This window comes from Guillardia theta, assembly GCF_000315625.1.
Source record: "Guillardia theta CCMP2712 unplaced genomic scaffold GUITHscaffold_125, whole genome shotgun sequence".
Taxonomy (NCBI): domain Eukaryota; class Cryptophyceae; order Pyrenomonadales; family Geminigeraceae; genus Guillardia; species Guillardia theta.
The window spans coordinates 127,856-139,878 of NW_005434549.1; the positions used below are offsets into that span (position 1 = coordinate 127,856).

Sequence of the window (12,023 nt, forward strand, 5' to 3'; positions counted from 1 at the left end):
TGGTCGAGAAAGTTCGACTAGCCCGGAGGTCCCGAATGCTCCACTTGACGACGTCAGGACAGTGGAAGTGGAGGGAGAGGTGAAGCTCGCGGGTGAGGTAGGAGCTGTTGCCGAAGGAGATGATGGTCACAAATATCTCCAAGCTTATGCTGGTGCGGGGGGGGGGCAACAAGTACAGGCAGAGGAGGCTCATTCTTAGATTCCACGTTCCATATCCTAATGAGTCGATCTCGCCCGCCTGGGCTGAACTCTCAGGGGCACAGCAGCAACAATCAGGTATCGACGCACCTGTGATCAACGTATCGCCCTGAAAGTTGATGTGGGTGACTCCATCGGCATGTCCATCCACGCTCGTGACTCTCATCGCATCCCTCCTTCAGCGTCAGCCCCCGCCTTTCGCTACCGACACCGCGCACCTGGCCCAGGAGTCCAAGGGCTCCGATCGAGGGTCAAGCGGGTTGGTTGGGTTCCGCATGGAGTTGTCGTTGGACCCTGACGCTCTGTTGGAAGCCTCGCCTCCTCCAGTGTCAGAGCCTGTCAGAGCCTTGCTCTCGCACCTCTCATGCTCGGACTTGCAGGCGACGGCGCAGTCTCCTGGTGCCTATTGCCGACGTCCTTGTCTGGCAGGGGGGCTGCCGCCTTGGTAGGATTCTGAGGCAGCATGATCTGAACGAAGGAGGTCACACGACACCAGCCTGTAGCAAGAGACTTGCCGGGTCTGGAGGAGCGATCCCGATGACAAAGAAGAGCTCTTCCATGTCTGAAGCTACGTGGCCGATCACGTCCTCCAAGTCGACCAGGCTTCCGTCATTGAACCGGATTTGAGAGACAGTAACTGAGCCTGCACCTGGAGCAAGATCAGCAGAGATGGACATGATGAGGTTGGCAGCTGCCTAAGGAGTTGTGCTTCTCATATCTCCTGGCAACATCCACGGCAAGTTCTCCGAAGGTCTGCAGCAGGAAGGAGGCTGAGCGCGAGTTTGAAAGCATCGTCTTGCAAGACTCTTAACCTGATCGTCCTTGTTACATGGAACTCGAAACTTTTGCCCGTTCACGTTCGCCACGACTCTGAGATCCAAGTGAGCAAACAAACCGCATCGAGGCCTCCGATCGCAGACGTTTGCAGGCAGCCAGCATCCACATCGGACACGATGGAGAGAATCTCTTAAAGACTATGTTCATCACATGCACTTCCTCCATGATCAACTAGATGACACCATTCACCTCCCTCTTCTCTTCTCCTCCTCCGCCTCCCTCCCTCTCCCTCTCGTTCATACCGCATGCTCGCCATGCTGAAATCCCCCTACTGAGAATTGCAAACACTGCCCGGAGTGCCGGGACCAGGCCCGACTGGGCATCATGTAACCGTCAACCGTAACGGTGTGTTAAGACCAAATTGAAAAGAACCTTTCAAGTAAAGTTAGTGACTCAAAGAACGAGAACCCACTGCCTCGGATCGCTCAGTTGTGCCGGCTCCGGCGCCTTCTCCTACTTGCCTTCCTTGGCAGCCATCTGCCGGATGTAACCTCAGGCACTGATACACAAGGGTCCGAGAGGTATCGACTGATTGCCAACACCTTGGGATCGAAAGCTTGCTCTCAGTGAAGTCTACATGATGATTGCATAACTTCCAACGACTCCCGCATACACAAACGGCCTTGGAGCGATGAATCCTTTGCAGGAGGTAGACAGCAGCATTCACAACGTCATTAAAAGCTTGTTGAGGCTGCTCATCACTACGCATGTAAACGACTCTCCGTCAACACGTGGTACATGGGTGAATTCGTGCCTTGACAACTTCCTTGTTTCGAACGCACACGTTCAAGGAGACACGCTGTCTATGTCCTACCTTGCCAACTCACTCTGCTCATCTCAAACAGACACCATCCGTAATCTCGTAGAGATGTCTCTGTGTATGAGTTTATTAAAGCTCCTATCTTTTCATTGCACTTCAAATGCACACGCCTCTTGATCCCCCACACGCAAATTGACAGAGCAGGGATGCTGATCCTCTTGCACCTCCCATCCGTCACTTCCTTTCGTCTCTTCCTGTCTCGCCGCCCCTTGCCCACATCCCGTCCCTGCCTCCTCCTCCTTTTCCTCCTCGCCTTGAGTTGTACTCGCTCCGATGTACTCGACGTACTGTGAGGCCGACGACGAGAGCGCCCGCATGAAGCCCAGGCCCTCGTAAGCGTCTATCCACCTGCTGTGACTGGCCTCGTCGTAGCCGAGGGAGAAGTCGAGGAAGATGCTGCGGCGGTCAGACACCGGGCAAGCGGTGAGGGAAGGAGAGCCAAAGTACTGGAAGAAGGAGGACTCGGGGGTGGGGGAAGAGCAGGGCTGTTGGGAAGGAGGGCGATTAGAAGGAGCAGAAAGCGTCTGAGAGTGGTACATGGAAGGCAGAGAGGAGGGAGGAGCAGGCTTGCAACAATGATGCTCGGTAGGAGGCATGTTGAGATGCGAGGAAGAGGAGGAAGATGAAGTAGTTCGAGGTATAAAAGGCCGATTTCCCTTTTATTGACTGAAAAAGAAGCAGATATACAGCTAGCCAAGTTTTATTTTTATATTAGTTTTATATTAAACCCGACGGTGCAGGATCATGGGGAGGAAAGGTAGTGCCTTCTAGCATAGTTTCTGCATCGAGGAAATTCCAAGAAGGAGGGGCTGCCGCTGTGCAGTCTGAGCCCTGCGGTAGAGATAAACAGGTCCGGGTTGTCGTAGACTCCGGCAGGTCTTAAGGGTGGCCCACGGGAGCCACTCAGTGACTCGGACCCTCAGGCTTGCGACTTGAGCCCGAACAGGCTCGTACTGATTTTTAACTTAACTTTGAGTAAAGTATGAACTCCGATGCTCAACCGTTGCGAGGTGACTCTCAAGTCACTGCTACTACGGCAGTGCCAGTCGGACTCCCAGCCTAGCGGCTACAGTACTCACTGTGTGTTTAACTTAACTTTGAGTAAAGTGTGTTTCAATGATTGTCCTGTCCTCCGGAGTGACTGACTTTTTTAACTAACTTCGAGTAAAACTTGAAACGGCGCTAGTACGACCGTCCGAGGCTCTCCCGGAGTGATGAACTTTGTCCGACCGTCCTCGTACTACTGATTTTTAACTTAACTTTGAGTCGAAACTTCAGTAGAGGCTAATACGGGTAGCCTAGTACGCCGTGACGCCGAGTGCCAGTGATTGTCCTCGTACTACGGTACTGTTTCAAGTTTAAGTGAACTTAACTTTGAGTAAACCGTGAACACTGGCACAGTCAGTCACTGAGTCAAGTACGGTCAACTTGCCAAAGATATTCGACGATCATCCGGCACTGCACAATCATCATGGCCGCCCTGCCGCGCCATCGATCCGCCGCCATGATTGTGCGGCACCGTTTGTGAACGGCATGCGGCTGACGGCAGTAATCGGATCGGATCCGGGATCGGAGTGTCCGCCCTGGCGGTACCGTCAATTTGCGCGGGGAAGTAGTGACTGGTTTTTAACTTAACTTTGCGTAAAGAAGATTTTTAACTTGATTTGAAAACGGCCCGGAGGCTGCCGCAGTGCCCAGTCAGACTCTCGGCTTCCGAAGTTCTTTCACTGAACTTCGGAAGTTTCCCGGCGAGGCTTTCCTGGCAACCGTTGGCAATTTACTAGGCTTAGACAAATTTAAAACACTTTTTCTCGGGAGTCACGGGAGGCTGCCACAGTCAAAGGCCAAGTTGCCGTCACAGTGCCGCGGGCGCGACTCGGATGTACCGTCGATACTACGGTAAGTTCGACTCAGTGCCGCGTGCAGCGGTCAGCGGCGCCCGGCCGGGTTATGGAACTTCTGCCATGATGATACGGAAGTTCAAGTTACTACACTGTGACCAGCAACCTGTGAGGCCCAACGGTTGGCAAGTTGGCGATCTGATAGCCTTTCACTCCGGAAGTCTAGTACACCGACTTTCAGGAGTCTTGAAAGGAGCCCACATGCAGCTGCCAGGACTGAGTGCAACTTGGCAAGACTTCCGGAAGTTGGACTCCGGAGTCCGACCTACTATGATGCGAGGAGCCGCGAGGAGGAGCGAGGAGGAGCAGGTCGAGATTGCTGATGGGCGTACAGATGCATCGGCACAGACTCGGAGGCGCAGGGCCAGTGATGTGGTGGAGGAGCAAATGGGAGGAGATGCAACAACATGGACATGGATACAATTTCTCACTCCTGTTGGACAAGTTCTCCTTGACTTACATCGCTGCTGCTGCTGCTGCTGCTGCTGCTGCTTCTGCTCCTCCTCCTCCTCCTCCTCCTCCTCCTCCTCCTCCTCCTCCTGGTCTTATATCCCTCCTAAATTGTGCATTCATCACATGCTTTGAGCTGCAAGAGGTTTTGCCTTCCCCTCTCCTTCTCCTCTTCCCTTCCTCAGTACCGCCAGCAAGATCGCAGCTCCCGCCGCCATGCCGATGGCGCCGATCCCCACTGACGCGGCCGTGCGAACGGAGGGAGAAGCATTGGAGCCACGAAGGATGGCAGCAAGAGCCCAGGATACAGCACCAGCGTAGCCAAGGGAAAGAGAACCTGAGACAACGGTGAGAAGAGAACCAGGGAAATGAATCGTCACAACAGCAACATACACCATGGCTACACCTCCTCTCCTCGTGCTCTCCACGCTCAACCTTCCCATCTCTGACTCCCCTCCCCTCCCCTCCCCTCCCCTCCTTCAGCCTCACCTGCCCCCCATGAGTAGAAGGATGCGATCGCCCCAACGCTCGCCATGCCAGCAAGTGTCACAGGGAGACCAGCGCCGAGCTCCTCCTTCCCTCCTGCCATGCTCTGTCCAACCAGTGCGATCCCGATGCAAGAGGCGGCGCTCAGCCATCCGGCGTTGATGGCAGAAGGAAGGCGCAGAAACAAAGTACTCGCAACGTTGCTCTCTACCTTCCTCAAGCGTCTGCATGCCTCTAAGCCACTAGCGTAGGCTGCACAGAGGAAGAAGCTGCATGGAACAAAGATAGCAAGCTGTGATGATGCAGGAGCATTCTGCGACAGGGGAGCATGCACGAAGACAAGCTGCCAAAGGTTCTGCGCCGCCCACATCATGAGCCATGGCTTGCAGACAGCAGCAGCATTCTTCTGGTTGACGTTGGACCTGTCCGAGCTGGAGATGAGCGAGAGGATGACTCCTCCTCCCTGCAGCAGGAAGATGATGCCCCATATGGAGAACGCGTAGCCGGCGGGGGTGATGCTCGTCGGCCATAGTCCAGAGATCTTGGCGTTGGTTGGGCCCATTGTTCCATTCATGGCCATGGCGTTGACGGCGATCAGAGCACCATATCCTCCTGCCATTCCAAGCTTCCATGCTGCACTCAGATGATCCTCACCACCACCACCACCTCCTCCCTTGCCTCCTCCCGTCTTGCTTCCTGCGGCTCCCATGAAACTGGACAAACAAGGACCCCCTCCACCCCCTCTCATCTACCCTCACCCTTTTCTGAACAACTGTTAATACCTTAAACCCCAAAAATTCCCTTGAATTGTAGGGGTACTCTGAGGTATCCCCTCCTAAAGAGATCGAGGATACCCCCATTTTTATCACCCCCTACCCTCAGGGACCTCAGCCTTTATATGAGTCACAGGCTGTCCGACGACTAGTGGTGACTGAACTTCAAGAAGGCCCCGAAGCCGCCTAGTACTACTTGAAGCCCGCCGAGCCTGAGTCACGTGTCGCCGGTCATCTTGCCGTACTAGTACCGGCCGACTCTCGACCAGGCTCAGATGGCCCATCATTGCGGAGTGAAGCCTGCCAGGCCGGGCCGGGCCGGAGAGGGCGGCTTCACTGAGTGGCTCCCACTGGCCCACCTCCCCACCTCGGGCCAGAACTCCTCCCCCACCTCCCAGGCTACCTCCACCGTCTCCCCTAAGTTGGAGTCATCAGTACCATCAGGACAAACTCTCAGTCCATGGTATTTTCTAATGCTGAAGTGCTCGGCCTCCGACTCAGGATGAGATTCGTAGCTTCACTGACGAGGCTCAAGGGCAGGTGTTAGGGAACAGGCAGACGAACGTGTCAGGCTCGAGGGTGTAGGCTGACTTGGCTTGCGACACGTCAAAGTTCAGCTGACGCAGGGAAGCAACCTGCGTGGCATCAGGCGAGGTATCGCAAGGCAGCAGGTGGTCGACCGTTACGGAGAACAGGTTGGCGATGGAAAGGAGGGTATCCCCTAGCACGACCTTGTACGACCTTCCGATGTTTACCTGCAAGACTTATCAGCCATCCTCCCAGCTCCCCTTCAGCTCCAGCCGGGCTCGAGGCTGACTGACCTCTTGCCCAACATCCACCGTCGAGTTGTCAAGTTGTGCATTCAATCCCCAGATCGTCAACCTGCCATGGCCTCAGAGCCCAGCTGCACACCAGAAGCAACCCCACCAGTCAGCCTTGAAGATCTGCCCGATCCGCTGCAGATCGTCACCTGCCAGATCGTCAGCACGATGACGGACGGAAAAGGAGCAGGGGCACCGGGCTGAGCCATGTATTTACACTTGGGGACCACAACTCGGATGCAGACGGACGTGCTGGCGACCTGGCAGCATCCAGTCACTAGTCAGCATGAGCATGCAGCTGCTATCCACCGCTGGTCTCGAGATATCTCCTCTTGCTGGGGGAGCAGAAGGTGAGAAGGAATACGAACGTAAAGAGGTGCAAGTGACCAACCTGATAGGCGGAAACAGATCGTCTTGTTGTACCCTCCCATGTTGATATCAGGCCGCCATGAAAATCTGGCGAGAGACTGGTCAGGGTGGTAACTTGCTGCCTCCTTCCTATCCTCTGTGCTGCACGTTGTTTTCTCCCGCTCCTTCTGCCCTTCCCTCCATGCTCCAACTTACTCTGCCGTCAGTTGTGCGACATTGACGCTGTCCGTCGCTTTGACTTTGGTCTGCTGACTTGGCGTGTTGACAGTCACAACCTGCAGCGTCGAAGAATTAACTGAGAGAGACGGAGACATCGGCATACGAACCTGCCCATACTCGATCGTGCCTTCCACGGAGATTTCCAAGAGGTCATACGGGATACTGATCCAGAGATTCAAACTAGCTTGTGTTGCAACAGGAGCATTCACCTGCTCTGTCCGATGATAGAGACAGTCTTCGTATCCCTCATGTAGAACGACACCGACTGGTTGGCCGTCGGGGTCGCGAAGCTCAGCACAGCCTGCAACAAGTTCCGTCAGTCCCATGAGTGCTGACATGTAGCGGATGGACTTAACCTGCTGCTCGACTACTGTAACACTGATGCACTTCTGTACCACCACCAATGTCACCAACCCCCCCGGCGAGCGCAACACAAGGATCACCTGCTCAGAATGTGTACCAATCCCATCTACAGCCTCATAACAGATCCAGTGCACTCCAGTCTGCAGCTCATCTCTTCAGCACACGTCGATTCGCCCGCATCGCACTTTTCATGTGCCGATGCATGTACCTGCTTCGCGCTCGGCATCCAATGCACGTCGACCGAGGCCAACACGTCGGTGTTGCGGGCGTTTTGCGTCCGACCCCCTTCAGGCAGCTGAAAGATTCGAATCCCCTGGATCTGCATGTGACGTCAGCTAGGATGAAGAAATGCTCCACTTCATACGGATCTCTGATTTGAAGATGTCGCGGATATAGTGAAGAACACGTCGTATCCGACGTATCCCTGTAGTGTAGAGACCGTGGGGCTAAGGAATGTCGGCCTCACTGCCCAGTCTGCTTCAGGAACCGTGTTGACGACGAAGAGCAGCGGGACCATGAATCCGGGAACCGACAGAGTTTGCACAATCACTGAGAACGCACGTTGACAAGAGCCCTGATAACTTGGGTTGGTCACTGAAAAGTTGGTTGTCAGCAGCCCGCCGAGGTAGTCCGGCCCGTTGAAGAAGAACACATTCCGGTCAATTGACAGCCCGCTGGTTTCCAGCCCTTGGCCAAGGCGCCAGAAAGGAGAGTTGATCCCTCCTGGCGTGTTGGCGGGCAGCTGGATCGTGCTCGCCATGTGCTCCTGGACGTAAACTGCTGGAAGCGACTTGAATGATGGCGAGGCCGGAGCGTTGAGGAGGTCGACGTATGCAGTGAGGTTGAAGGGCTTGTATGAGCAAGGCAGACAGCAGCCTTGCAACGTTGCCACCCACGGCGCACCGTTGTTGTTGGGTGCTGGGTATGAGGCATACATGTAGTACGCCTCCCCGTAGACGTAGTTCTGGTCGACTTCCTGCACAAACATCTGGATCCTGGATGATGGACCATGGCCAGGGTTGAAGACAACTGTTCCACTGTCCACTCCTGCTGTTCCTACGACATCCACCACGTCGCCTCCCTGCACTGTCCTGAACTCGGCGGTCCTGCTCCACCGCATTGGTATCACAAACTTCACCACGTTCCCCATCTCCTGACTGTATCTAATCGTTGCATATTGCAGCTCTGACGCTGTTACGGGCTTGAAGACACAAATGAATATAAACATGTAAGTAAGAAGTAAGAATGATGAGCTCCTCGCTCGAAAGTCCAAGCCTCTATTGCTGGTTACGCTGCTTCCCCTACCATGCGATAGTATGCCTAAGGAGTTGCCCATGTCATCCATGGCATCGCAACTATCGCAGGGATCTGTGAGTCTTGTTGCTCTTGTTCTGATCCTCTCAGACGCGTCGCAGTGCATTCCAGAGCCTCGTCGCTCTCTTAAACCGTCATCGTCCGAGAGGAGGTAACGTAGGTCACGGTGCGGGGCTCCAGAAGAAGGAAATGCTTGCGACTGTGAGGAGGCAGAGGAGGCAGAGGAGGCAGAGGAGGCAGAGGAGGAGGAGACTTGGAGACTCTCGAGGAGGATGCTTCTCTCTCCTGGACCAGCAGGAGCTGCATGGCGAACCTCTCGCCGCCTCCGCCCTGCCATGGCCTTTCGAGATAGGGGGCAGGTCCAATCTCCTGTAGGGAGAAAAGAGGGTAGTCATTGAATTTGGTGGGTAGGGGTATTGAGAGTACCCCTGATTTGTTTTTAACTATGACATATGGGGTACAATTCAAGGGCAATTGGGGGTGAAACATGGGAAATGTGGTGTTCAATGGGGTGGGTACATCAAGTTAAGGGGTACCGGGATGCGAGACTCTAATCAGTCCCAGAGGTAATTGGGGGTAGTCAATCCTTCTGATCCGCCAATGATGGCTGACCGTATGGTATTTGGCCGCCGGTACCGGTCCCGGGCCTCAGTGATGACATGCACGTGCAACCCGCCTCAGAGACTGTCCTATTTTGTGAGCGACAGCATTGACAGGAGAGGAGGAGAGGAGGGAGAGGGAGAGGGAGAGGAGAGGAGAAGACAGACAGAGGATTGAAGCTATACAGCTGTGAAGAAGGTACGGAGAATGGGGCGCGAGTCAGGAAGGAGGAGGGCTCGTAGAGAGATCGTCTACCACATGCACAAGAACGGTGTGAGCATGGAGGGCAGAAGGGAGATGACGGAGCAGGAGGTGGAATACTTCATGGAGGCCATCAACATGGGGCAGAAACAGAAGTTCGGCCTTGTTAAGCTCAGCCAGCTCAACCTCGATGCACTCGTTCCCTCCCCTGCGGACCTCCCCTGGCACCCCAGGACAACGCTCCTGGCCTACGCAGCCTGGAAGAAGAAGGATGGGGTGACTGGTGCTCTGCTGCGTGCAGGAGCGGACGCGAGTGTGCGGCATGACGAGCAGAGCGAGGAGAGGAGAGGCGACTCGTCTCAGATGTCCCGGGAATGTCTGGCGAAGGTGCAGGCGAGGACGGCAGTGTGGATTGTGAACGAGGTGGTTCGAATGCGAGCGAACATGGCGGCGGCGGAGGAGAGGCTGAGGGCCGAGGGCTGGGCATGCGCAGACTGCTCGAGTAGAGACGCCTGCTCCGTCCTCTGCTCCGAGTGTAAGAGAGTCACGTGCGAAATCTGCCTATGGGCCCGCTTGTCACGTGACTCCCACAGCTTCTGCGCGTGCGGGAGGGGAGACGTAGTGGAGCAGGTGCTGGCGGGCATGGGGGAGGAGCAAGATGGCAGCTCGATGGAGAGGAAGAGAGCCTCGTACGAGAGGTGGAGAGAACTACCAGGCAACCTGCCCTCCAAGGAGGAAGGCAAGCTGCAGCAGCTCAAGATCCCTTTCTTCCGTGCGATGCCCGAGGAGGAGGTGGCGAGGTTTTTCGTAGGAGCGACGAGGGGGCAGAGGATGAAGGAGCTGTGGAAGGCGAGCGTGAAGGGAGACGTGCTGCGACTGCGAGCTCTCGTCGACGTTGGTGTCGACGTGGATGGAAGAAACGAGTATGCCTTACTCCTGCTCCTGCTACACTGCTCCTCCTCCTCCTCCTCTTGTCCACTGCTTTTATCTTTCTTGTACGTCACTCGGTTTTCATTCTCGTCCGTTGTCTTCTCATGATATCTCATAATGTTGCTGCAGCAATTTTCTTTCATCATCTTGTTTCGTACGATCAGCTCACTGAACGTTCCTCCTGAATGTCAACTTGTCTTGTGTTGCAATGATCTGATCTCATCATTCCTCTCCTCTCTGCTCCCCATTCTCTATCTTCCTCCTGTCCTGTCCTGTCCTGTCATGTCATGTACCTTCGTCCTGTCCCGTCCCCCTTCTCTACCTCGTCTCCTCTCCTCTCCTGCTCCCTCACTGCCCCAACGTTTTACAGGTACGGACAGACGGCATTGTTCATGACAGCGATGGCGGGTCATGCGGATGCTTTCAAGCTCTTGTACATCTGGGCAGGAGCAGACGAAACGCTCGCTGCCAACGGTGGGAGCACGTGCCAGCGGGTAGCGGCAGCGCGCCAGCATCGCTCCGTCCTCCAGGTCATGAAGGACTGCAAGGTCAAGGACATGGCAAGGTCGCTGGATTGTCTCCTCCTTGAGCAAGAGAAAGTTCGTACAGACTGGCTCAACGAACTCGTGCTCCCCCACTCCTCGTCCTCTTCCTCCTCCCCGTCATCCTCCGCCTCCTCCTTCTCATCCTCAGTGCAACTGCTCATTGGTGACAGCGTCGACCATCCTGGAGCCGGCAGCTTCTTGCTCGACGAGTTGTTTCCTCCCCTTTTCCTCGACAGGCTGGAGAAACTTTGGGAGTCGCTGGACAGGACAGGAATGGTGGAGCCGGAGGGAGGAGGAGCAGAGAAAGGAGGAGCAGATTCGGAGGAGAAGATCTTTGGGGACAAAGAGGCAGCAGCAGAGTTTGCTTACAACAGAACATGCGGTCTTCAGAGATCTTACTTCTGCGATGACGAGGGATGGGTGAAGTGAGCTTGTCTTGCATGTTCTGTCGACCTCCCTCTGACTCTCCCTTTCCTCCTTGTCCTGGTCTTTTTTGCCCCACTCCTCCTCCTCCTCCTCCTCCTCCTCCTCCTCCTCCTCTTCCTCCTCCTCCTCTTCCTCCTCCTCCTCTTCCTCCTCCTCCTCCTCAGGTTTGGGATAGAAAGCGCTCTTAAGCGGGTGTATCAAGACGGTCTCATCGCAGGCTGGTGGCCGCGAGGTCTCTCGAGCTTCTCCTCGTCGCTGCTCACTGGACGGCAGGTGGAGGGCCGGAGGTTCTGCCCTACATGCGCTTCCTCTTCTACCCCCAGCCGGGCGGGTGAGTTCTACAGCTCCCCGTGACTAAGAGGAGTGGAAGAGAGGAAAGGAGCAAGGGGGGAGGGAGGGAGGGGGGGGGGGCAGGAGGGAGGGCAAGAGGGGAGGGAAAAGAGGAGTAAGGAAGGGGAGGAGCCAGGGGGGGAATTTAGGACCTCCCTCACCCCTACTAATTCCAGATGACAAGACCCCTACCAATCCCCCACATGACCGCCGGAAAAAGTTCTTTCACCCATATTATAACATTTGGGATCCCGTTATCGTCACTGTCTCCCTCGAAACTCTTCGGGGATCTTGGGCCACAGGAGGACAGGTCCCAAAAGACACCTGGGCATCAGGTCTTACCCCCTCATGGAACCCCTCTCTTCTTACCCCATCCTTTCCCTTCCGATGTCATCTTCCTCCGCCACCCCTTTTATCCTTTCGTTGTATTGACGGACTTG

At 55.4% G+C, this 12,023-nt stretch overlaps 6 protein-coding genes across 6 annotated transcripts in view; 1 reads left to right on the forward strand and 5 right to left on the reverse strand.

Moving 5' to 3' along the window:
- GUITHDRAFT_118325 (hypothetical protein) overlaps positions 1-1,291 on the reverse strand; it is a gene marked incomplete at both ends in the record, with an annotated part of 3,056 nt that extends 1,765 nt beyond the window's left edge. The window contains 6 exons of the mRNA XM_005822437.1: positions 131-243; positions 289-374; positions 417-492; positions 558-666; positions 1,011-1,068; positions 1,278-1,291. Of these exons, the coding sequence (XP_005822494.1) occupies positions 131-243; positions 289-374; positions 417-492; positions 558-666; positions 1,011-1,068; positions 1,278-1,291 (456 nt within the window). The remainder of the gene's footprint in view (positions 1-130; positions 244-288; positions 375-416; positions 493-557; positions 667-1,010; positions 1,069-1,277) is intronic.
- A 650-nt stretch (positions 1,292-1,941) lies between these two features.
- On the reverse strand, positions 1,942-2,451 carry GUITHDRAFT_146437 (hypothetical protein; the record flags this gene model as incomplete). The annotated part of the gene is made up of 1 exon (XM_005822438.1): positions 1,942-2,451. One exon carries the CDS (start codon positions 2,449-2,451, stop codon positions 1,942-1,944), a length of 510 nt encoding a protein of 169 aa, XP_005822495.1.
- A 1,856-nt stretch (positions 2,452-4,307) lies between these two features.
- Positions 4,308-5,405, reverse strand: GUITHDRAFT_155474 (hypothetical protein). The gene is made up of 2 exons (XM_005822439.1): positions 4,696-5,405; positions 4,308-4,675 (listed from the first exon to the last, which is right to left on the reverse strand). Exons 1-2 carry the CDS (start codon positions 5,399-5,401, stop codon positions 4,329-4,331), a joined length of 1,053 nt encoding a protein of 350 aa, XP_005822496.1. The 5' UTR covers positions 5,402-5,405; the 3' UTR covers positions 4,308-4,328.
- A 563-nt stretch (positions 5,406-5,968) lies between these two features.
- GUITHDRAFT_165958 (hypothetical protein) lies at positions 5,969-7,381 on the reverse strand. The gene is made up of 12 exons (XM_005822440.1): positions 7,318-7,381; positions 7,231-7,263; positions 7,084-7,175; positions 6,982-7,036; positions 6,851-6,930; positions 6,678-6,742; positions 6,596-6,621; positions 6,483-6,546; positions 6,393-6,435; positions 6,287-6,347; positions 6,146-6,220; positions 5,969-6,100 (listed from the first exon to the last, which is right to left on the reverse strand). The coding sequence occupies exons 3-12, from the start codon at positions 7,122-7,124 to the stop codon at positions 5,996-5,998; spliced, it is 615 nt and encodes a 204-aa protein (XP_005822497.1). The 5' UTR covers positions 7,125-7,175; positions 7,231-7,263; positions 7,318-7,381; the 3' UTR covers positions 5,969-5,995.
- Positions 7,382-7,629: 248 nt separating this feature from the next.
- On the reverse strand, positions 7,630-8,599 carry GUITHDRAFT_155475 (hypothetical protein; the record flags this gene model as incomplete). Its single annotated transcript, XM_005822441.1, has 1 exon — positions 7,630-8,599. A coding segment is annotated over exon 1 (899 nt), but the record flags the coding sequence as incomplete, so codon positions are not given.
- An 810-nt stretch (positions 8,600-9,409) lies between these two features.
- On the forward strand, positions 9,410-11,588 carry GUITHDRAFT_146440 (hypothetical protein; the record flags this gene model as incomplete). Its single annotated transcript, XM_005822442.1, has 4 exons — positions 9,410-10,275; positions 10,653-11,252; positions 11,418-11,485; positions 11,527-11,588. The coding sequence occupies 4 exons, from the start codon at positions 9,410-9,412 to the stop codon at positions 11,586-11,588; spliced, it is 1,596 nt and encodes a 531-aa protein (XP_005822499.1).
- Positions 11,589-12,023: the final 435 nt, after the last annotated feature.

Excerpts from the sequence above, each read along its gene's own strand:
- GUITHDRAFT_155474 (XM_005822439.1), bottom strand. The coding sequence starts at position 5,401 with ATGGGAGCCGCAGGAAGCAAGACGGGAGGAGGCAAGGGAGGAGGTGGT.
- GUITHDRAFT_165958 (XM_005822440.1), bottom strand. The coding sequence starts at position 7,124 with ATGAGGGATACGAAGACTGTCTCTATCATCGGACAGAGCAG. Across the intron at positions 6,221-6,286 it reads CGGTGGATGTTGGGCAAGAG|GTAAACATCGGAAGGTCGTA; the intron begins GTCAGTCAGCCT and ends TAAGTCTTGCAG. Across the intron at positions 6,101-6,145 it reads CCAACCTGTTCTCCGTAACG|GTTGCTTCCCTGCGTCAGCT; the intron begins GTCGACCACCTG and ends GATGCCACGCAG.